The sequence below is a fragment of the Phacochoerus africanus genome, chromosome 2 (genome assembly GCF_016906955.1).
Source record: "Phacochoerus africanus isolate WHEZ1 chromosome 2, ROS_Pafr_v1, whole genome shotgun sequence".
Taxonomy (NCBI): Eukaryota; Metazoa; Chordata; class Mammalia; order Artiodactyla; family Suidae; genus Phacochoerus; species Phacochoerus africanus.
This window is the reverse complement of record NC_062545.1, coordinates 204,555,406-204,580,720: the sequence shown is the minus strand read 5'-3', so window position 1 is coordinate 204,580,720 and position 25,315 is coordinate 204,555,406. Positions and strand designations below refer to the sequence as shown.

The 25,315-nt window shown below is 36.7% G+C and overlaps 1 protein-coding gene across 1 annotated transcript in view; it reads right to left on the bottom strand.

The window, feature by feature from the left end:
• MLLT3 (MLLT3 super elongation complex subunit) overlaps window positions 1–25,315 on the bottom strand; it is a 298,608-nt gene that overhangs the window by 64,214 nt on the left and 209,079 nt on the right. Inside the window, 1 exon segment of the mRNA XM_047767585.1 lies at window positions 5,596–6,297. Within this exon segment, the coding sequence (XP_047623541.1) occupies window positions 5,596–6,297 (702 nt within the window).

Below are 25,315 nucleotides of genomic sequence, written 5' to 3'. Positions count from 1 at the left end.
CTCCCAAATTCCTCTGTAGAGGAAAAGTACTGATAGATTTTTCATGTAACAACATTAAATTTCTTTATAAAATGAGAAACATTTCAGGAATTATAAATCCTATTTTAAAAACGACTCGTACAGTCATATTAATAGTAATCTAAACTTGTGGCTGCCTCATGGGAGGGGGAGGGAGTGGGAGGGATCGGGAGCTTGGGCTTATCAGACACAACTTAGAATAGATTTACAAGGAGATCCTGCTGAGTAGCATTGAGAACTTTGTCTAGATACTCATGTTGCAGCAGAACAAAGGGTGGGGGAAAAAATGTAATTGTTATGTATACACGTAAGGATAACTTGATCCCCTTGCTGTACAGTGGGAAAATAAAAAATAAAATAAAAAAATAAAAATAAAAAAGATGAATCATTTCTTAGAGTGTCTTCTTTTAATAGTAATAGAAAGAAAGAGAAAGAAAGAAAGGAAGGAAGGAAGGAAGGAAGGAAGGAAGGAAGGAAGGAAGGAAGGAAGAAAGAAAGAAAGAAAGAAAGAAAGAAAGAAAGAAAGAAAGAAAGGAAGGAAGGAAGGAAGGAAGAAAGGAAGAAAGAAAGAAAGGAGGGAGGGAGGGAGGGAAAGGAAGGAAGGAAGGAAGGAAGAAAGGAAAAAGCAAGCAAGCCAAGAAAGAAAGAAAAAGAAAACAACCAAGTGCTTACCAATGCAGTGGTGGCTAAGTCTTTGCCTGTTATCTCATTTAATTGAAAAACTAAAGGATCCTGGGAAACTTTGGCTTAACTCTTCATTTAAAACTGATGGAGTTCCCATCATGGCTCAGCAGAAATGAATGTGACTAGCATGCATGCAGTTTCGCTCAGTGGGTTAAGGATCCAGCATTGCCATGAGCTGTGGTGTAGGTCACAGATCTGGCATTACTGTGGCTGTGGTGTAGGCCAGTGGTTACAGCTCTGATTCGACCCCTCCCTGGGAAGCTCTATATGCCACAGGCGCAGCCCTAATAAACAAACAAACAAACAAAAACCATGAGACACTCTGTCCTGTATTTTTCCAGTTACCATGTTACACATGCACATCAATATCAAGGCCATATACCTCCTCAGGACAAAATTCAGAGCAATGTGACATATTTCCAAGTACTCTTTCACATTTAAAACATTTACCTCATACACTTGAAAAAGGACACTAGAATTCTGCAGTATTTTTGAATATCACAAAATCTCTTTCAATGTTAAAGGTTATAATGACTGGCAGAAGCCAAATCATGTAACAGTGGCTCACCAACATTCTTTGTTTAGTGTGCTAAGCCCTTTACCCAGATTGACTTTTCCCATAAAAATCTTACAAAGTCTTCTATGATCTCTGTTTCAGAAAATGAAGAAACTACGAAATATAGAAGGTCAAATCCCAGATCCAACTAAGAAATACAGAAGGTCAAATCCAAGCTCAAGATCACTGATGGAGCTGCAATTTAAAACACAGCCTGACACCAGAATGCTGACTCTTTAATTACTTAATGTCTTTACTATATACCTATCTACCTTACCTACTTACCTACCTACTTATCAACAAATAAGTGATTCCTCAGAAAACATGCAGACTTATAAACCATGGATGAACTTCTTTTATCTCTACTCACATATAAAGCATATAAAAACTGTAACCAAGAAGAACCATGTGAGTCAACAATCTAAGCTTCCTAATCTATTTTAATAGCATTGCTTTTATTTTTCATATAAAACCTGAATCTAACTTAATCATGGAAAATCTCCTTGAAAAACTTCTTCCTTTTAAAAATAGAATTACCATCTGATCCAGCAATCTTACTCCTGGGTATATATCCTGACAAAAACATAACTTACAAAGATACATGCACCCTTATGTTCATAGCAGCACTATTCACAATAGCCAACACATGGAAACAACCTAAATTGACAGATGAATGGATTAAGAAGATGTGAGGTATATATGTAGGCATATATATAGGTATATACAGATATGATGGAATACTACTTAGCCATAAAAAAGAATGAAACAATGCTATTTGCAGCAACATGGATGCAACTAGAGATTATCACAATAAGCAAAATCAGAAAGAGAAAGACAAATATCATATGATATCACTTACATGTGGAATCTAAAATATGGAACAAATGAACCTATCTACAAAACAAACAGAATCACACCCATAGAGAACAGACTTGTGGTTGCCAAGGAAGAGAGGGCATGGAATGGAACGGGATGGATTAGGAGTTTGGGGTTAATAGATGCAAACTATTACATTTAGAATGGATAAAAACAAGGTTCTATTGTAAAGCACAGGGAACTCCATCCAATCTCCTGGGATAGACCATGATGGAAAATAACATAAAAAAGAATGTATATATATATATGTGTGTGTGTATGACTGGGTCACTTTGCTGTATAGCAGAAATTGGCACAATGTTGTAAACCAACTATAATTAAATTTTTTTTTTTACTTTTTATTTTAACTAATCTGTACCAAGACAAGATGTTTTCTTTATAGATATAGCAGGTAATAATCTTTTATCCCCTGGCCGTTCCTAATTCTTCACACTTGCCAAATTTCTCTTTATGCCTTTCTTCTATTTCCAAAGTCCATGATCTCTGCCTAAGTCTAAAATTACTCTCTGGGCCATCCACCACAAATGGACATAAATCTGGCTCATACTCAAATAATGACACTGGAAAGGTCCTTAGACAGATCAGGTCACCTGATGTCACTTATTCAGATAAAGACACACTCACCACCAGAAAAATGGGAATGGTACCCCCTGAAGTTTGGCCTGTGTTGAGCTATCCAATCAGTTCCTTGCCAAGGGAGGATATACAGGCTTCTTAGTGCTATTACAACCGCTTCCTAATCCTTCAGTCTCATCCACAGAAGGGACACCAGGTAGGAGAAACAAACAAAGGCTACCTTTACCATTGGAGAAAGGGAATTTCAGCCCTCTTTTATCCTCTTTTGGGCCCTGGCTTATTTGGAAACACTTTTGTCAATACTCTTCTGCTCTACCACCTATATTTAGAGAATGAAACCAAAAGTAGCAACAATAAAAGTGCTGCTGTCAGAAAATGGACAAGGAAAGTACAGTTGTTGATTTTTATACCCAAATAATACCCAAAAATCTTTAGAGGCTTTCTCTGTAATAATACACAAAGCACATTACAAAAACTCCTATAATGATCACTGGATATGTGGCTCTAATATGTCACGAATAATTTCAAAAATTTGCTACCTACTCTACAGAGTTACAATTCTAACTCCTCATTCCAGAAGATTTTTCAAAGTATTGCTTTGAATAAACCTATCAAATTGAACATGAAGTTTAGGAAAAGCCATATCTTATAAATCATATATAAAAGAGACAAACAAAAATAAGAATATGCAGAATTATCTAAAAAGAAAGATCACCTGTGATAATTTCACATAGAAAGAGCATTCAGTAGTGCTTTATGAAAGCCATTTGGTCTTTGCATAAATTAGTAAAGATTTAAGAAGGGTGCCTTTCAAAATTTTGGCCATGACATATTATAAGAAATATACACATAGTCTTTGAAATAAGATTTTCATAAACCACCATTACTTACCCATACTAATTACAATGTATTCTGATCTTAATTTTTTTTTAATACTAGTGATGGCATGTTAAATTTCATGGATCACCAGTAAATCACAAATTACAATTTGAAAACTGTTCTAGAAGAACTGCAACATAACAGAATATGGAGAGATGAAGTTGCTAAGTTTGAGAATCTTGATAGACTAATAATACTCCAATATAAATGAACATTTCAGGGTAATTTGAAATAAAAATTGAACATATAAAAATGTTCCAAAGAACATCTACATGAAGAGCAAGTTCTGAATTAAGAGGAAAGGTATAAAGCAAAGGAGGAAAACAAATGCTGGAGATATTGGGACAAACCTATTAGCTCTCATCTCTATTTCACAAACATCCAGTATTTTATAGGACACTCTGCTCCTAATCTGGTCGGCTATTAAAATTTTGAGATTAGCTATAGAGAGCAGGGAGGAAGGAGGTGGCCTCTGAATGGTATATGGATGTCATGTGCCAACCCTAGTTGGCTTTCCACCCAGAACAGTGCAAATGCAGAAGGCCTCTTACCCTTGGCCAGCATCTGAACTAGGAACCTAGGTGGAGCTTCCCTACGGGACAGAAAGAGAAGTATTCTAAAACTGTCAGCAATTTTCAGCCTGACATCTTCCTTGACTGTTGTCTAGAAATACTGACAACTCAACTTAAGGAGGTTATTGAGACTGATCATGACTGTTAAGTAGCAGTGAAGGCCAAAGCTAGAGAAAAACAGGAAGTGAGGAGATAACTTCATAGCATTCACTCTCCAGAAATAGAATGGAATACTTAAGTTATTAACAATTCTGTCACCAGAAATGTAAGATTTTTTATACTGATAGGAGATTATAACAGGTAATCTGAAATTCCCTTACAACTCTGAGAAATCCATAATTTTAAGTCATTTTTTGTTTTGTTTTGGTTTTTGGTTTTATTTTTGCTTTTTAGGGCTGCACCTGTAGCTTATGGAAGTTCCCATAAGCTAGGGGTTGAATCGGAGCTGTAGCTGCTGGCCAGTGCCACAGTCATATCAACTCAGGATCTAAGCCACGTCTGCGAACTATACCACAGCTCACAGCAATGCCGGATCCTGAACCCGCTGAGCAAGGCCAGGGATGGAACCCACATCCTCATGGATACTAGTCAGGTTCGTTAACTCCTTAGCCACAAGTCCTCATGGATACTAGTCAGGTTCGTTAACTCCTTAGCCACAACAACTAACGCCCCATAATTTTAAGTTTATGTCTCAAAATTAAATAACATTTTGGAGGGTTATTAAATGTCCAGATGGTCTTTTAGGAACACACAAAAATAATCCTACTCAACAGCAAAACTTGTAATGAAGATCATATACACTGCCTCTTCCAAATCAGTAGCTCTAAGACAGGGGGAAAATTAAATATTTCATTTTCATGGCACATACATACATCAAAATCTATCAAGCTAAACATTTTAAATACATAGTATATTGTTACATCAATTTTGCTTCCATGAAACTATTACAAAATACTATCACCAGTTTTCAGTCTCTGTAAACAAATTACTTCTTTCCACTGATCAAAAAGATCAACATTGTAGTTGCACCCTAATATTTTCTATGTCTTTTAAAAATTTATTTTCTGGTGTATTCTAGTTTTATTGCATTCTTCTCACTTTCCTAAATCAGCAGTCACTGAAAAGCAGAGTAACTAAGCTCTGAGGAGCATCTAGATTTTTCTGCTGGTATTCAAACAACCCCTTATTATAACTCTGGAATACCTTTCCTTTAATAACTTAAATAATAGCCTAAACCTCTACAGATCCCTTAATGGTTTCATTTCCTTCTTTCCATTAGTTAAGGAAATTCATTCCTAGGCCATGTCTACTTCCATGCTACCATTTTAAGGGTGTACCTTTCATTTGCTTCCCTCTGAATTTACTCTGAAGCTATTGCAAATAAAATCTGAAAGCTTAGTAAGGGAAAGTAGGAAAACCAACCAGCCTACTCACATCAGATTTAGAGGACATATTCTCCTCCACGTCGGAATCATTGGGATCCACAATGTCATCAAAGGGCGGTAAAGCTGATTTCTTCTTCTCTGACGTCTCACTCTCAACTTTGACCTTTCCCATCTTGACATGAGATTTATCTTTTATTTGTTTTTTATCAGCGGAACAAGTGAGTATCAGTGGTGGCGCGCTAGAAAAACTTTTAAATAAAGCCTCTGAGCTACTCTTTTTCCTTTTTTTGGCTGAGAGTTCTTCAGAATCTGAAATGGGGGGTCTTTTACTAGGAGCCTTCTTATCTTGCTGTCCACTGGTGATGGTGAGTAAGTTACTGTCTGGTTTTGGCTCTTTTGACATGGGCTTCGGTTCCTTGAAGGCCATCTTAGGAACGATTTTTTCTTCTTTCAGTGGTTTATTTTCTTTGGGTTTCTTAGAGGATTCTTTGGAAGATTTGTTGTGATCCCTGGAAGGTTCTTTGAAGGCACTTTTATGTTCTCTGGAGTCTTTAGAAGGTTTTTCCTTGTGCTCCTTCATTAATTTGTGAGGCTTGGAAAAACTGGTGCTGCTGCTGCTGCTGCTGCTGCTGCTGCTACTGCTGCTGCTGCTGCTACTGCTGCTGCTGCTGCTACTGCTGCTGCTGCTGCTGCTGCTGCTACAGCTGCTGCTGCTGCTGCTGCTGCTGGTATGGATACTCCTGTTAGGGTCCTGCAGAAAGGCAGGAAGAAAACAGACCACTCAAAACAAAACGTCAATGGAGAAGCCAAAGCCAGTTTCCTTGCACTCAGCTACTCAAAATGATCCTCTGCTGATTGCTCCCAAATGTATTTTAATAGAAACCGACAACCACAATAGAACAGGTGGGAGTAGAGTGTGCGAGCAACAGGGAGAGCTGGCTACTGTGATCGAGGAATTTAATGAGGCAAGCTGTTTTCTTAATCATGACAAGCATGGCGTTCGAAACATTTCAATTCAACAAATGTTCACTACATGCTTGTCCTAGAACAGACAAGGCTGGATAACACATGGCCCCTCTCTTAATAACTATGACACATCTATGACTCATAGCTGTTGGAGAAGCCACCTATAAAGGGCTATTACAACAAAAAGGAGAGAGGGAATTAATTCTGTTGGTGGATGGAGAGGAGAATCATACAGAAACTTATGGGAAATTAACACCTCAGTCAGGTCCTCAAGCGTAAGCAGGTAATTTCTAGAAAGACAAGAATTAAAAGCTACATGGATCCAGGGACTAGAATGAACTAAAACAATGAGAGATCACAGCACAGATTTTATTTGAGGAGCAGCATCCAGCTACAGGAAAGGCTGAGAAGGAAGTAGAAAACAGTCCAAGGTCAAATAGTGATGCCAGATCATATTAAATTTTAAGTGAGTTTTTAATATAAAGAATCACAAGACCCAAAAAAGAAATTATATATATATATATATATATATATATATATATATATATATATATATTTGCTTTTTACAGTTGCACCTGCAGCATATAGAGGTTCCCAAGCCAGGGGTTGAATCGGACCTGTAGCCACTGGCCACAACCACAGTCATGCCAGACCAAGCCACGTCTGTGACCTACACCACAGCTCATGGCATTGCCAAATCCTTAACCCACTGAGCAAGGACAGGGATCGAACCTGCATCTGTATGGACACTAGTCAGATTCTTTTACACTAAGCCACAAAGGGAACTCCTGAACAAACTTTTTCATTTAAGGAATATATCTCCCATCTACTAGCAAAGAAAAAAGAAAAGGAAGAAAGCAAAGAAAAACCTAACAGAACAAAGATTTCACCTAATGGTCATCAGATGGCCTGAAAAGTCTTTGGCAATTACTCATTGTATAATCATGAGGAAAGAGTTAATAGCTGCCTATTTCATTTTAAATGTGTTACTAACTTTTCCGCTCATATAAACACCTCATAATATATAATTTATAAATAATCTTTCTATTTAGGAACAAAATCTAAGTCTATACTTACCATATTTGTAAACCTCTATCATTAATAGTAAGAATAAGAAACAGAAGTAGATCCTGGACATGCAAATCCACACCAATACTAAAAGAAGAGCTCTTTCTTTCTTACTTCCATCTCCTAATGGAACCAAAGACAAATAAATGCCCAGATTTTCAATTAGAACTTATATCTTCAGGCCTGCTATTATGTTTCACCTCTAACTTGCCCACTTAAGTCCAACAATACATAAACCAATCCTGTATTCCTTAAGTGTACAGCAGGACACAGGAAAGATAATAGGCTATGTTCTTCATGAAAATGAATAATCTACTAATTGGGCCATGCAACAAAATAAAATAAATACGAAAAACCCCAAAATATGGATAAACATCATAAAGTGATACCCCCAAGTGAAAAATTAATTGCTCCATGTTAGCAGTAACATCCATTTTATTTGTCCTCTATTTTCTTTCCTTTTTTTTTTTTAGGGCTGCACCCATGACATATGGAGGTTCCCAGGCTAGGGGTCGAATCAGGGCTATAGCCGCTCTCCTACACCACAGCCACAGTAACGCCAGATCCGAGCCATGTCTGTGACCTACACCACGGCTCATGGCAACGCCAGATCTGATCCTTAACCTACTGAGCAAGGCCAGGGATCGAACCTGTGTCCTCGCAGTCAGATTCATTTCCGCTGAGCCATGAAGGGAACTCCTGGAATACGTGTTTTTTACTACAAAAATGTTTGTCTTATTTGCTCAACAACAAAATGGCATATACCAATTATTCAATTTATTTTTCCCAAGTGAGCATTTGGTTTCAAAAATCTGAAGTGGATAAAGTTACTAAGCAAAGACATGCTTTTATGCATTAAACTATATAATTCCTTACAGAACATCTTAATCTGAGATTTTAAAAGCAGAATGCTAAAGATAGTATGTATTCATATTACTGAAATGACATTATTTTATAAATTCTATTACAAGACATTTCCTGGCATGTTAAGCAATATTATGAATAATTAAAATAAAGTATAATGGACAAACTAAATTAAGGAAGAATACTTTGTAATCTAATACCCTTGAGTTGTTTATTATTTTTTAAATTTGGTTTGTTGACCCACTGAATTTTGGCAGTTTGCAATCAGTATTCTTATTATGGCTCTAGAATACCCAAGCATTACGGTTCAATATTCAACCTTCATGAGTATTACACAAATTTTTATCAATGTTATTTTTAAAAATATACAAGTTTTAACCTACCAACATGTTTTCTAGTGTTAAGCATTTAAAAAATAGTAATCTTTCAGCATCAAAAAGGAAAAAAAAAAGGACTTCTAGAGGGGGCTTTCCATGATTTATTCTTAAAATCTCTTGTATGACAAACTAAAGGTATATGACAGAGGGTCTTGTGTCATAGGAAGTTCAAGTTCTCATCTTAATTACATACATATGATGTTAAGTACAGAATTCCAGAAATTTTAAAACTGTTTACTCACCCGGTTGTTCTAGGTATTAAATGCCCATTATCTCCAAAATTTTCACCCACCCAACAAATCTTGGTATAAGCAAGTGACTCCACCATTCTTTTTCCTTCCACTTTGCCAAAAAGCTTTCTTAAAGGAATTCAGAGTTAAGGAGAAAAACAGATTCCAAAACAATACTCCAGACAAATAAAAATTTAGGGAAAAAAAAAAACAAAAAGATGAGAGAATGGTTTCTATACTAGAGGGCTACATTTTCCTTGGCCTGGGGAAAATGACAAAGTTAAAACACATGTTACCTGACTATATATTCATATATGTAAGAAAGGTAAACAGCACCTTAGATACAAAGTCAGGAATTAAATGGTTACTGACACAGAATAAAAGCTTTTACTGATTCTCAGCCTATCTGTCCCATATAAATTGGGGATAAAGTCACTGGCTTTTAAAAAATTTGTACTGAACTATTAACCTCAATATTAAGTGCCAGTAAGCAGCACAGACTAATTACCATTCAATGTGAAGTTTACACATGTTGTATAATTCAAATTCTCTTTGCCTGAGGCTGATTAGGACAAGCTGAATATCAATATTAGGGAGAGCTGTGTGCATAATTCAAATCTCAAATATTTAAGGCAAATGGTTGTTTAAACATAAACACACATATATTTATACTAACTTTATACCCTGTGAATATAGGGTACAGTATTTTCTTTCATCCACTGAGATTCTACTGAATGCTTCCTTGTCTTAATTTTCTGGAACAGAATGAGTCCCTTTAATTTATAATCTCTTCCAATACCACTTGCCAGCAAGTCCAGTAGATGGTTTAAGAAAAGAACAGGTTTTAATTATTGGCCAGAAAAATGTTTTCTGGTTATATGCGACTTTCAATTTCAATGTTATCACCATGTCTTCTTCCTAGCACCACTGATAACTCACGGCTGATTCTTTCTCCAGCTTCTATTTCTTTATCTACCTATCCTCTTATTTTTGGTCTCTGTCCTACTTTAACTGGCTTCTGTGTTGTATAAGATATTCAGATTATTCATATGTTAATAAAATTTATACACAAATAAACTCTCCCAGAAGAGTTTTATTTATCTAAAACAAATAAAATCTCCAAAAAGAGTTTATTTGTTCAAATGCATCTTAGAGAGTTCCCATTGTGGCTCAGCAGTTAACGAAGCTGACTAGCATCCATGAGGGCATGCATTTGATCCCTGGCCTCACTTGGTGGGTTTAGGATCTGGTGTTGCCGTGAGCTGTGGTTGTAGGTCAAAGATGCGACTCAGATCTGATGCTGCTATGGCTGTGGTGTAGGCTGGCAGCTTTAGTTCTGATTCAACCCTCAGCCTGGGAACCTCTGTATGCTCTGGGTGAGGCCCTAAAAATCCACCCCCCTCCAAAAAAAATGCATCTTAAAAGGGCACCTCCTAGAAACTGCAGTATAGTCCAAGAGGTTATGCATAGGAAGGAGTGGTGAAAACCATGATAGTCAAAGATAGGCTTTCCAAATAGAAATTTTTTTCTGTAATGCTTTTAAATACATGACAAATGGCACAGAGGGATGAAATCCCAAAGGAGGATATGAATAAAGTATAAAAATTCAGGATTCTAGGGAGAAAAAGAATCTTGGTTTAATTTACTTTCTTCCACTTCCATTTACGTCTCTTGAACCAGTCAGTTCCATGGACCAGCAGGTGTGAGTAGGGCCTAAAGAATGTGGCCATGGAATTATAAGCTTCTTGAGAGGACTGGTGTAGGGCTTGTTCTGTTCTGGGCTCGAAGAAAGACCCAGAAGAGTTCTACACATAGATAACTGCACAAGTGTGGCCAGTCTCCTTGGCCCCAAAGGTGTCCAGGAGGGACTCAAGAAAAGAGGGAATCCCCTCCCCCTCTACTCCTGAGGCTGCAGATGTAAGAAGACCAGAGGCAAACACAGAGTCCTCCAAGTATATATGAAATAAACAACATATCTGCTGCTACAGTGTAGGCTTAGATGCCTGTACTATCCATTCCATACAGGATTAAAGAACCTAAGGTCTACTAGCAGCTCAACCTAAACCCCAGTGCAGATATAAATAATATACCTAAGAATAACAGAGAGGGAGATCCCTGTCATGGCACAGCGGAAACAAATCTGACTAGGAACCATGAGGTTGCAGGTTTGATCCCTGGCCTTACTCAGTGGGTTAAGGATCCGGCATTGCTATTAGCAGTGGTGTAGGCTCGTGGCTGTAGCTCCGACTGGACCCCTAGCCTTGGAACCTCCGTATGCCTCAGGTGCAGCCCTAAAAAGCAAAATAATAATAGTAATAATAATAATACTAGCAGTAGTAAGAGACAATGAGGGAGAGTACACTTAACAGATCTCTTGAAGGATGGAGACAAATTATTGAGGACAAAATTATTGTGACTACTTAAGGACAGTCAATTAGAATGCAAAAAATATTTTTTACAGATTTTTGGAAAATTAAATAAAAATTTAAAAAGTAAAATCTTCAAGCTGAATAATTCAGTAGATAAATTTAAGGAGAAGATGGACTCTAACTGGTAAATTAGAGTGAATGAAGGCTGAATTGGAAGAAATCTCCAAAAAAGAAAATAATGAAAAGATCGTTTCATATAAAAAAAATCTAGGGGCAGAACAAAACATATGTTCAAAATGAAATGTATTGTCTTCATTGTATTTATTAGTTTTAAAAAAAGAAAAAGAGAGGAGAAGCTAGTTGTAAAAATAAATTAGTACTCACTCTGAGAAACTAGAAGAAGATATAATATCAAACATAAGAAAGAAAGTAAAAGAAACAAATGTCACCAACATTTTATGGTCTAAAATAATGGTCTTAAAAGTATATTTAGGAATCAAATTCTGAAGAGAAATTTATCAATTCTAATTTTTTTTTTTTAATTTTAGGGCCACACTCTTGGCACATCAAAGTTCCCAGGCTAGGGGTCCAGTTGGAGCTGCAGCTGCTGGCCTATGCCACAGCCATAGCCACACCAGATCTGAGCTGTGTCTGTGACCTACACCACAACTCACAGCAACACCGGATCCTTAACCCACTGAGCAAGGCCAGGAACAGAACCCACATCCTCATGGATACTAGTCGGGTTGATTACCATGAGGTTGTGGGTTCGATCCCTGGCCTTGCTCAGTGGGTTAAGGATCCGGCTATTGCCATGAGCTGTGGTGTAGGTCGCAGACGCGGCTTGGATCCCACATTGCTGTGGCTCTGGTGTAGGCTGGTGGCTACCACTCCGATTCGACCCCTAGCCTGGGAACTTCCACATGCCATGGGAGTGGCCCAAGAAATGGCAAAAAGACAAAAAAAAAGGAGATATACAATCTACTTTTTAAAACCAACTAAGAGAGGTAAAGTTTCTTTTTTTCTTTTTTTCTCTTTTGGTTATGCCTGTGGCATGCAGAAGTTCTTGAGCCAGGGATCAAACCTGCACCACAGCAAAGAGCCAAGCTACTGCAGTTGACAATGCTGGATCCTTAAACCACTGCACCGTGGGAGAACTCCTCAAATTTCTTGAATTTAAAATTTATTAAATGTAAAATCATCATCAACCATAAAAGAAATAAAATTAATGAGGGGATAGCAGTTTATTAATATTTCAGAATAGGTAGGCAAATATGGGAAGATACAGCCAAACAGTTCAAAATAGGTAAGAGAGTGTTCATTCAGGGCAGGGATGATCAAAGGGGACTGCTGATGACTTTTATAAGCTTTTAGCACCAATTGACTCTCATATATAAGTTTTTTATTTTTATTTTTTTGTTGTTGTTGTTTTTTTGTTTTTTGTTTTGTTTTGTTTTGTCTTTTTGCCATTTCTTGGGCCGCTCCCACAGCACATGGAGGTTCCCAGGCTAGGGGTCGAATCGGAGCTGTAGCCACCAGCCTACGCCAGAGCCACAGCAACATGGGATCCGAGCCGCGTCTGCAACCTACACCACAGCTCACGGCAACGCCGGATGGTTAACCCACTGAGCAAGGGCAGGGATCGAACCCGCAACCTCATGGTTCCTAGTCGGATTCGTTAACCACTGCACCACGACGGGAACTGCAGTTTTTTAAAAATGAGTATTTTAACACACTAAGATTGTAGACAGAAAACATCTCAACAACAAATGATAGAATTAAGTTTTAAAAGAGAATCATCCTGTCATGGCTCAGCAGCTAACAAACCCGACTAGTATCCATAAGGATGAGGGTTTGATTCCTGGCCTTGCTCAGTGGGTTAAGAATCCAGTGTTGCTGTGAGCTGTGGTGTAGGTTGCAGACATGGCTTGGATCCAGTGCTGCTGTGGCTGTGGTGCAGTCTGGCAGCTGCAGCTCTAATTTGACCCCTAGCCTTGGAAACTCCATATGCCACAGGAGCGGCCCTAAAAAGAAGGAAAAAAAAAAAAAGAATCACAGCTTATTTAAACACCTAAGCCAAATAGATGCAATAAATTTAATATTTATCAGTCAATGGACAGACAACTGAAAGATCACTGTACAAATGTGAAAGAAATGGCGTTTGAGAATATTAACAAGAGCCTTTATTCAATAACAATCTAAATGGCTTGTGCATAAAAAGATCATGAAATATTTACACACACAGGAAGGAAAAAGAAAAGCCTGCCATTATAGGATATAATGCTTTGAAATGTTTTACTTGTTTTGATTTTTTAATAATGTTGTACTATTCCTGAAGTTGATACTCCCCCAGGAAGTTGAGAGAACCCTAGAGTGGACCCCCACAGCATGGAGGGAAGCGTAAAGAAGAAAAAACATTTCTAGAAACCATATCTAGACTTGCCCAGGGAGGGGCAGCAGACAGTTTTGGGAAAATAAAGAATCATCCTCAAATTTCTCAATTTGTCTGGATCTATATAATAGTCAACCGATAAAGATATAACTATGCCTACAGAAATACAGGTAAAATCTGGATTTTGCACAAATGACAAAAGAGGCAACCATTACCCTATCAGTTAATCCTGAACCAACAAGTAACAAGAAAGAGGGTCAAAAGATGATGCTGATCATTTAAGGAGAGAATCTAATCAAGAATAACAGATTCCCCTCGGTCCTGCCTGGCTATGAGTTCTGTCAATTCTTTATAAATAAGAGGTTTCGCTGTAATAAGAGGTACAAAGAGCAGTCATATCTGGGCAGTAAAGGAGACCTACTTGAGGACTTTAAGAAGTCAATATTAACAGCTATTAATTTTAGGAAGAACATTTAGTAGCAATGTAGGAGAGAAGATGGAGTGGGTAGAGGTGCAAAAAGAAAGGCTAGAGAACTACTGCACTGTGGGATGGTGGTGGTGATGATGATGGTGGTGGTGGTGGAAATAATGGCTCACAGAACACTTAGTAGCCCAGATGCCAATGTAGGAGTTTTATAATTATTAATTCAACTATCTTATGAAGAACTTTTATTAGCCCCATTTCATAAGTGAAAAGACAGAGGTACAGAACCCAAAGTCCCCAAAGACACATACATAATTAGTGGTAGAACTAAGATATAAGCCTAGGTAGTCTGGCTTCACTGCCCATATCCTCAAACCCTATGCATTTATCGACTCTCAGGTCAGTTGGTTTCAGAGCAACCGTGACAATATAACCTGAGCTGGAAATGAAAGAAGGATGGGAAGCAAGAGGGAGGAACTCAATGGCTTCTAAAACAACATGCCTGCCACTGAGGAATAACTATATAAGGAACTTCTGTTTAGTTCCAGCAGAGGGGGTACAACATATTACTTTTAGGTAGGTGACAAGTAACTTATTTTGAAATCAGATGTTCTTCCTATATATGGTTCAAGTAGCTTAAACTTCAAATCTGTTACCAAATAAATATTTCAGATGTGGAATTCCCATTGTGGCTCAGCAGGTTAAGAACCTGACTAGTATCCATGAGGATGTGGGTTCGATCACTGGCCTCGCTCAATGGGTTAAGGATCTGACATTGCTGCAAGCTGATGCATAGGTTGCAGAAGCAGCTCTTGACATTGCTGTGGCTGTGGCGTAGGCCAGCAGCTGCAGCCCTGATTCAACTCCTAGCCTGAGAACTTCCATATGCTGCACATGCAGCCCTAAAAAGAAAAAATAAAATTCAAACTTGACATACATTAAAGTAGTTATGTTCAAAGGGCTTACGTGGTACTAGAAAACCAATCTTTCTTATAATATTCCTGAAGATGTTATCTTTAATTATTTTAGAGTATCACAAAACTATAAAATATATTTCTTTCATAATTCAGTGTTTTCAAAATCAATGTAAAAATCTGCCACATTATATAATTTGAAAGTGACAAAAAAATTATAGTGCTTAAACAAATAAATGATCACCTCCAGAAAGGTTAGGTTAGACAGGGTCACTCTATAAGACAACTGGGCCTTTATCTATAGGAGGTAATTGAAAAGAAAGGAATCTGAAAATTTTAGTACAAAAACAAAGACATACTCAAGAAAAACAATGATTTTTAAAACCACAAAATAGGCATATTAAGAAAATATAACAGTAGACATTTAGCTGTGAATTACTTTTACAGCCATAATTGTAAACAACATGTACTCATTTTCAATATTTAGATTTTAACTTATTCAGTTTTACTTAAATTTCCTTGTCAGTAAAATGGAGACCATAATATTATCTATAGCATCAAGGTCAACTTGATTAAGTAAGTTTAATAAATGTAAAATGCCTGTATGCATACATATATAAGTGTATTATAATGTATAGATAGATAGATAAGGCTACGTACCATGGTATATGCAACATACTTGGTACGTAGTCATTCAACATTCTTGGTACATAGTCTGAACTATGTAAGTGCTTTCAATTTCTACCACTATTATTTCTACTACTACTATAGACAAGCATGGAAACTTAAAGGCTGGATGGCAAACATGGAAGGTAGAAACATGAACAGAGAAGGGAAAGAAACTCTAGGATACCCTGAGCCTACGAAGGTGAAAATCAAGATATATTGACCATAGTTGGTAAAACAGGAAATGAAGTTTTATGTTCAACATCTAGAAAGTTATATCCACGATAAGAATTTTAAATGATGTCATATAGGGAGGAAAAGGAGATGGAGCAAACAGGTTCAGTTCTCACATAGAAACAGAAGCATAAGCATATGATTTCAAAACCTCGTACAGTAATCCCAGAACTAAAAAAGGAGGAGAAGGAGAAGAAGAAGAAAGTTAGAGTACTACCTTCCAGGAAGTGGAAAGAAGATTGGGGAAAATAAAATATAGGATGTCTGGTTTTTCCTAATAGCATCCTTTGCTAGTTAATTCTTTTAAACCATGTAACTGCATTATTTTGAGAGAAAATAAATTTCATCAACTTTCCAAAAGTATTTTTATATTCTCTTTCATGTACCCATTTGCACAGAGATTTTGTGACTTCAATTTTGCATTTGAACAATAAAAAGAGAAGCTGTTCAACTGTGAGACTGCTGCTATCTTCCTGTGTTTAAAATAAAAAATCCAATTTTCCTTCTGATGTGATTTCAATGTTATTTTATTTATGTATTTATTCTTAGCAAACCACAATCAAGCCCTAAACTACAAGTTTAGTTTTGATTACATTTTGAGCTTTATTCATTATACTAAGGTCATTAAAGATGAAGAAAATAAAATCTATAAATCATGTTTCCAACTGAGAAATAGAAATAACTGAAAAAAAATTCTTTCAATTCTAAAATGAACAGAAGTTAAATTTTCATTTCCCTAGTCTTCTGTTCAAAAGCATTAAAAGTAAACCTAATATATGACTTCTTTCTCATTAAAATACATGCTAAAGTACCATATCTGCAAGACAATCTGAAATTTAACTATAAAGTATAATTTGGTAAGAAATTCAGTATTTTACAAAATACTATTCCAAGCAGATAAATTTTAACATGACCTCCTTTCTCAAATGACTAGTTTCAGCTATGTTCTAGGAAATTTAAAATACTTTTGTTTCAGAATCCAGTCTCATTTAAAATTATCCTATTTATATACTACTCCCTGACTTGCTATGGCTTTAATCCTAAATTATAATTAAGTACTGTTAACAGTAAGTTATATTTAGAAGACTTTGCAGTTTCAAGCAAGCTTCTGTTTACTTTTGTGGTTTGAAACTGGAAACTTGAAGTAATAATTATATCACTTCTCTTTCTAGGTTTATATATATTTAGCTTTGTACAATTTCCGTTTTCTTAAACAAGTTTTAAAACATATTGGCCAAATAATTCTAGTCTTCTCTTTTAGTAGTTGCTGAAGTTCTGACAATGAGCCTTGATAAGTAATTGTTACTCACAAAGAAGAGTCAATCTTCAATGTATAATGGATAACACTAATCATAGCAGAGTAGTTGTAAATTTAAGATGAAAAATGGTGTCTGACACACAAAAATTCACTGAATCTATTGCATAAATAAAAAAACTCAAAGATGGCACAATTAAAAAAATTGGAAAATATAATCAGAGTTATGTTGCCTTGTGAACTTCTCTCAATAGTTATTGAATTCAGGAGTTTCCGTTTGTGGTTCAGTGAGTTAAAAACCTGACATAGCATTTGAGAGGATGTAGATTTGATCCCTGGCCTCACTCAAGTGGGTTAAGGATCTGACATTATCCCAAGCTGCAGCATAGGTTGAAGATGCAGCTCAGAACCAGTGTTGCTGTGGCTATGGTGCAGGCCAGCAGCTGCAGCTCTGATTTGACCTCTAACCTGGGAACTTCCATATGCTGTAAGTGCAAATGTAAAAAGAAAAAAAAATACATAAAAATAGTTATTCAATTCATATTTATTGAGTCTCCAACAATGCAAAGAACAAAGCTGAAATTGCTGGACATACTATGGTTCACAGGGAAAAAAATCCTTCTAATTTGGGCAAGAGAGTAGGCGCTTTGGGAGCCCTCACTACGATAAAACCAGATATTGGATAATTACAGAGGTCTTCATTGTGGGACTTACAAAAAAATAAGATACCAAGAGTCATGAGTATATAAAAGAGATACAGAAATAAAGAGAAAAGATGAGAAGAGGAGAGTTAAAACGTGAACTGTGAGCTATAGTTAAGCATGAGAAATAAGTTTGCTGAAAGGGCACTCAATAAGTCCACATTCTTATGGGTTTTTAAAGACCAAACCTGGGGGCCATAACATATTTGGAAACCTGAACTTCAAAGTTTTGCAGAAATCCAGGGGAAGCCTTTGCAAACCTGCTGTTGGGGAAAAGTACTCTGGATTCAGGCTTCAGGATTCCTAAAGTTCAACTAAATCGAGTATGAATTTACAATTTAAAAATATCCCTAAACACAAAGACACAAGCCACCATGATTTGAAGGTCTATAAGAGAGCCTTAAGGATCTCTCAGATATTGGAATCGTCAGATACAGAATATAAAATAATGACATACAAGGTGTAGAAAGGAAGTAAGTTGGAATCAAAAAAGTGACCAAGCAATAAGAGATGAGTAAGAATGACCAGGCCACTGAAAAGAAACAAGACTTTAAAAAATGGAGAGGATGGAGTTCCCATCGTGGTGCAGTGGTTAACGAATCCGACTAGGAACCATGAGGTTGTGGGTTCAGTCCCTGCCCTTGCTCAGTGGGTTAACGATCCAGCGTTGCCGTGAGCTGTGGTGTAGGTTCCAGACGCGGCTCGGATCCCACGTTGCTGTGGCTCTGGCGTAGGCTGGTGGCTACAGCTCCAATTAGACCCCTAGCCTGGGAACCTCCATATGCCACGGGAGTGGCCCAAGAAATAGCAAAAAGACAAAAAAAAAAAAATGGAGAGGAAAAAATCACTGTTGGAATTAACATCTCAATAGAGGGAAAAGCAGACAAAGCATGGCTGAAAAGAATTAAAAAACTGGAAGATAGATCTGAACAAATTGCCAGGATGCACACAAAGACACAACAAGAAAATGAAATGTATGGAAGTTATTAAGAGACATGGAGAGCAGAACAAAAAATAAAACTTCCTAATTAGAGACTCAGAAAAAATAAGGAATACATGTAATACAATGGCTGATAGTTTTCAAAATAATGAAAGTCATGACTCCACAGAAAAACTACAATTTACAGGAGTTCCCGTTGTGGCTCCGTGGTTAATGAATCTGACTAGGAACCATGAGGGTGAGGGTTTGATCCCTGGCCTTGCTCAGTGGGTTAAGGATCCAACGTTGCCGTGAGCTGTGGTGTAGGTTGCAGACGTGGCTCGGATCCTGCATTGCTACGGCTCTGGTGAAGGCCAGCGGCTACGGCTCTGATTAGACCCCTAGCCTGGGAACCTCCATATGCCGTGGGAGTGGCCCTAGAAAAGACGAAAAGACAAAAGAAAACAAAAAAACCCTATAATTTATAGCAATAATATATTCATAAATGAAAAAAAAATTATTCCTAGACACATTGTACTAAAGATTAAGAATGCTAAAGATAACGGGAGTTCCCTTGTGGTCTGGTGGTTAGGACTCAGTGCTTTCACTGCATTGGCCATAGCCCTGTCTGGGAATTTTGGGATCCACATCAAGCTGACGTATGCTATGGAAAGAAAAAAGAAGAAAAAAAAAAAAAAAAAGGACACTAAAGACAAAAAGATTGTAAACACAGTCACCCAAGGCTCACAAGAGATCATTCACTGGAAAAAAGAATAGGAGTTCCCATTGTGGCTCAGCAGGTTAAGAACATGACAGTCTCCATGAGGATACAGGTTGAATCCCTGGCTTTGCTCAGTGGGTTAAGGATCTGGCGTTGCCACAAGGTCAAGGATGCAGCTTGGATCCATCATTGCTTTGTTTGTGGCTTAGGCCTGTAGTTGCTGCTCTGATTTGACCCCTGGCCTGGGTACTTCCATATACTGCAGGTGCATCCTTAAAAGAAGAGAAAAGAATGAAAGAAAAAAAGAGCAAGTAAACAGTGGTATGCTACAGCTGCTGAATGTAGGTTCAAAAGAACCTACGGGAATAGGTTAAAAGTTCAGGAATTTTGTGAGCAGTTTTTAAACAAGGTCATTATTTAATGTTAAATTATATAAAAATACAAGCAGAAAAATATTGAAAACAGAGGTAATAATCAAAATTCATCACTCCCTAATTATTTTACTATATATTATTATCTGTGCTCTTGAGGTAACTATTGATGTCTACTGTATTAGGATGGTAGAAATACTTCACAACTGTGTACTACTGCATATCTCCTATCAACTCTATCATAACTGACATAACATGTAAGAGAATATTTTCACCACAGAAACAAGCAAACATTAAAAATCAGAAACTTTTCCACAAGACAGGTAGTTGCTCTACTTCAACTGGCTTAACCCTGAATTAAACAGACATAAGTCTTCATAAAAACAAAAGAGATTTCCAATTGGGCTTAGGAGGTTAAGAAACTGACATATTCTCCATGAGGATGCGGGTTCAATCAGCTTCCTTGAGTGGGTTAAGGATCCATTGTTGCCTTAAACTGAAGAGTATGTCACAGATGTGGCTTGGATTAGGCATTGCTTTGGCTGTGGGGTAAGCCAGCAGATGCAGCTCTGAGTTGACCCCTAAACTGAGAACTTCCATATGCCACTGGTGTGATTGCAAAAAGAAAGAAAAGAAATATTATTGAGAAGGACCAGTTTCTCCCATCAGGAAGCCTGCAGCAAGCCTCTGTACCAACTTCAGCCACAAGGGGAACAGACATCAGAACCAAGAGAGGCCACAACCCTATTGTTTGCAAAAAGAAGACCATGATAAAAATCCATACAAAACGAAAAAGCAGAGTATTATGACTCAGCTAAAGGAATAAGAAAAATCCAAAGAAAAACAGCTAAGTGATCTGGATATTACAAACTTTAGGCTAATAATAGTAAAGATGATTCGAGATCTTGGAAATAGACTGGAGGCAAAGATTGATAAATTATAAGAAACAGTGAATAAAGAAACATAAGATTTAAAGATTAAGAATGTAGAGATACAAAATACAATAACTGAAATAAAAAATTCACTAGAAGGAACCAACAGCAGAATACAGGTGGCAAAAGAATGAATAAGCAAGGTGGAAGACAGACTGCTGGAAATCACTGATGCAGAAAAGAAACAAGGAAAAAGATTGAAAAGAAATGATAACGGTATATGAGAACTCTGGACAACTTTAAATGCACCAATATCCACATCATAGGGGTGCCAAAAGGAGAAGAGAGAGAGAAACGGCTAAGAAAACATCTGAAGGGAAAATAGCTGAAAACTTCCCTAATATGGGGAAGGAATCATGAACTCAAATCTAAGAAGCACAATGAGTAGTATATAAAATAAACCCAAGGAGGAATATCCTGAGACACATATTAACTTAACTGACCAAAACTGAAGACAAAGAGAAAATATTGAAAGCATCTAGGGAAAAGAAACAAATAACATACAAGGGAACCCCGATAAGGTTATTGGCTGATTTGTGATCAGAAACTCCGCAAGCCAGAAGGGAGTAGAACGTTATACTTAAAGTGATGAAAGGAAAAAAATCTCCAACCAAGATTACTCTACCCAGCAAGGCTCTCATTCATATTTGAAGGAGAAATCAAAAGCTTTACAGACAAGAAAAAGCTAAGAGAATTCAGCACCATAAAACCATCTTTAAACAAATACTAAAGGAAGGTCTCTACGTGAAAAAGAAAAGGCCACAACAAAAAACAAAAATATTACAAATGGCAAGTCTCACAGGTAAAGGTATATATATACATAGTAAGGGTAGGAAATCATCCACACACAAATATGCTACCAAAATCAAAAATCGAGAGAAGATGATGGTACAAATGCTGGACACTGGAGATACACTTGCAACTAATGGACCATCAACTTAAAACAATCTTATATATATGTAGACTCCTCTATCAAAACTTCATGGTAATTACAAACAAAATAATCTACAATAGATACACACAACAATAAGAAAAAGTAATCCAAAAACAATACTAAAGATAGTCATCAAAGACAAAAGAACAAGGGAAGAAAAAAAGACCACCAAAACCAATCCAAAACAATTAATAAAATGGCAGTAAGAACATACATATCAATAAGTATCTTAAATGTAAATGGACTAAATGACCCAACCATAAGACTGTGTGAATGGATACAAAAACAAGACCCATATATATGCTGTCTTCAAGAGACACACTTTATTTCTAGGGACACGTACAAACTGAAAGTGAGAGTATGGAAGAAAATATTCTATAGAAACAGAAACCAAAAGAAAGGTGTAGTAACAATATTCATATCAAATAAAAGAGACCTTAAAGAATGTTATAAAAGACAAAGAAGGACAAAGAACGATCAAAGGATCAATCTAAGAAGAAGACATAGCAATTGTAAATATGTATGCCACCCAAATTAGGATCAACTCAATATATAAAGCAACTGCTAACAAACATAAAAGGAGAAATGGACAATAACACAATAATAGCTGAGTACTTTTAACACCCCAGTTACAGCAATGGACAGATCATCCAGACAGAAAATCAATAAGGAAACATAGGCCCTGAATGAAGCATTAGACCAGATGGACTATGAAATAGATATGCATAGAATATTCCATCCAAAAGCAGAAGAATACACATTTTTCTCAACTGCACATGATATATTCTCTAGGATACATCATATTCTGGGCCACAAAACAAGCCTCAGTAAATTTAGGAAAAATGAAATCATATCAAGCATCTTTTCTGACAACAACACTATAAGACTATAAATCAACAACATGAAAAAAAATGCAAAAAAACACAAACACATGGAGACTAAACAACATGCTACTAAACAATCAATGGATCAAAGAAATCAAAGAGGAAATAAAAAAATACCTAGGCGTAAATGACAACAAGACACAACAATCTAAAACCTATGTGATGTGGCAAAAGCAGTTCTAAGAGGGATGTTCATAGCAATACAAACCAACCTTAGGAAACAAGAAAAATCTCAAACGACATAACTTTATACCTAAAAGCAACTACAGAAAGAACAGACAAAACCCAAAGTTAGCAGAAGGAAAGAAATCATAAAGATCAGAGCAGAAATCAACAAAATAAAAACAAAGAAAACCACAGAAAAGATTGATGAAACTAAAAGCTGATTCTTTGAAAAGATCAACAAAATTGATAAACACTTGGACAGGCTCATCAAGAAAAAGAGAGGACTCAAATCATAAAATTATAAATGAAAAAGATGAAATTATAACAGGCATCACAGAAATACAAAGGATCATAAGAGTCTACTATAAACAACTGTATGCCAATAAACTGGACAAACTATAAGAAATGGACAAACTCTTAGAAAAGTACAACCTTCCAAGTCTAAACCAAGACAGAACAGAAAGATGAATCGACCAATCACAAGTACTGAAATTGAAACTGTGATTAGGAGTTCCAATTGTGGCTCAGTGGTTAATGAATCCAACTAGGAACCATGAGGTTTCGGGTTGGATCCCTAGCCTTGCTCAGTGGGTTAAGGATCTGGCATTGCCATGAGCTGTGGTGTAGGTCACAGATGTGGCTTGGATCCCGTGTTGCTGTGGCTGTGGTGTAGGCTGGCAGCTGCAGCTCCGATTAGACCCCTAGCCTGGGAATCTCCATATGCTGTGGGAGTGGCCCTAGAAATGGCAAAAAGACAAAAAAAAAAAGAAAAGAAAGAAACTGTGATTTAAAAAATTCCAACATTTTCTTACTTTTCTTCCCCACAGTCTATGATTTTGAAGTCCTTTTTTACAGTAGGGTTCTTTTTTCCCCTTTAGATCTATATGCTGACTTATTTAAGTGACTGCTTTCCAATTGTGATTTCCTCCATCCTTTTTTTTTCTTACTTCTTTTTTATTTATAGAAGCTCTTCAGTATTTCTTTTTGAATGAGTTTAGTATTTCTGCACTCTTCTAGCTTTTGTTTGTTGGAAAAATTCTTTATTTCCCCTTCTTTTTAAAATCATATTCTTGCTGGGTAGAGTACTCTAGGCTGCAAATTTTTTCCTTTTAGAACTTTGAATATATCTTAAACAAAAGTCTAGGACCAGATGGCTTCACAGGTGAATTCTATAAAAAATTTAGAGAACAGTTAACACCTACACTTCTGAAACTATTCCAAAAATTGGAGAGGAAGGAACACTCTCAAACTCTATGAGGCCACCATCACCCTGATATCAAAACCAAAGATACCACAATAGAAAAAAACTACAGGCCAATATCACTGATGAGCACAGATGCAAAAATCCTCAACAAAATACTAGCAAACTGAAAACAGAAATACATGAAAAGGATCGTACACCATGATCAAGTGGGATTTATCCAAGGATGCAAAGATTTTTCAATATCCACAAATCAATTAGTGTGATACACCACATCAAGAACTGAAAAATAAAAACCATATGATCCTCTCAATAGAAGCAGTGAAAGATTTTGACAAAATCCAATATCTATTTCTGATAAAAACTCTCCAGACAGTGGGTATAGGGGGAACCTACCTGAACGTAATAAAGGCCATATATGACAAACCCACAGCTAAAATCATTCTCAATGGTGAAAAGCTGAAAGTATTCCCACTAAGTTCAGGAAGGACTGGGAGGTCCACTCTCACCACTTCTAATTAACATAGTTTTGGAAGTCCTAGTCGTGGCCATCAGAGAAGAAAAAGAAATAAAAGAAATCTAAATTGGAAAGGAAGAAGTAAGACTATCACTACAGATGTCATGATCCTATACCTAGAAAATCCTAAGATGCCATAAGAAAACTGTTAGAACTCATCAATGAATTTGGTAAAGTTGCAGGAAACAAAATTAATATTCAGCAATCAAGTGCATTTCTTTATACTAACAATGAAAGATCAGAAGATAAATCAGGATAGCAATCCCATTTACCACCACATCAGAAAAAATAAAATGCCTAGGAATAAACCTACCTAAAGAGACAAAAAACCTGTACTCTGAAAATTATAAGATGCTGATGAAAGAAATCAAAGATGACACAAACAGGTGGAAAGACATCACATGCTTTGAATTGGAAGGATCAGTATTGTCAAAATGACTATACTACTCAAGGCAATCCACAGATTAATGCAATCCCTATCAAATTACCAAGGACATTTTTCACAGAACTAGAAAAAAATATTTTAAAGTTTGTTTGGAAGCACAGAAGACCCAAAATAGCCAAAGCCCTCCTGAGAAAGAAAAACAGAGCTGGAGGAATGAGGCCCCCTGACTTCAGACTATACTACAAGCTTCAGTCGTCAAAACAATATGGTACTGGCACAA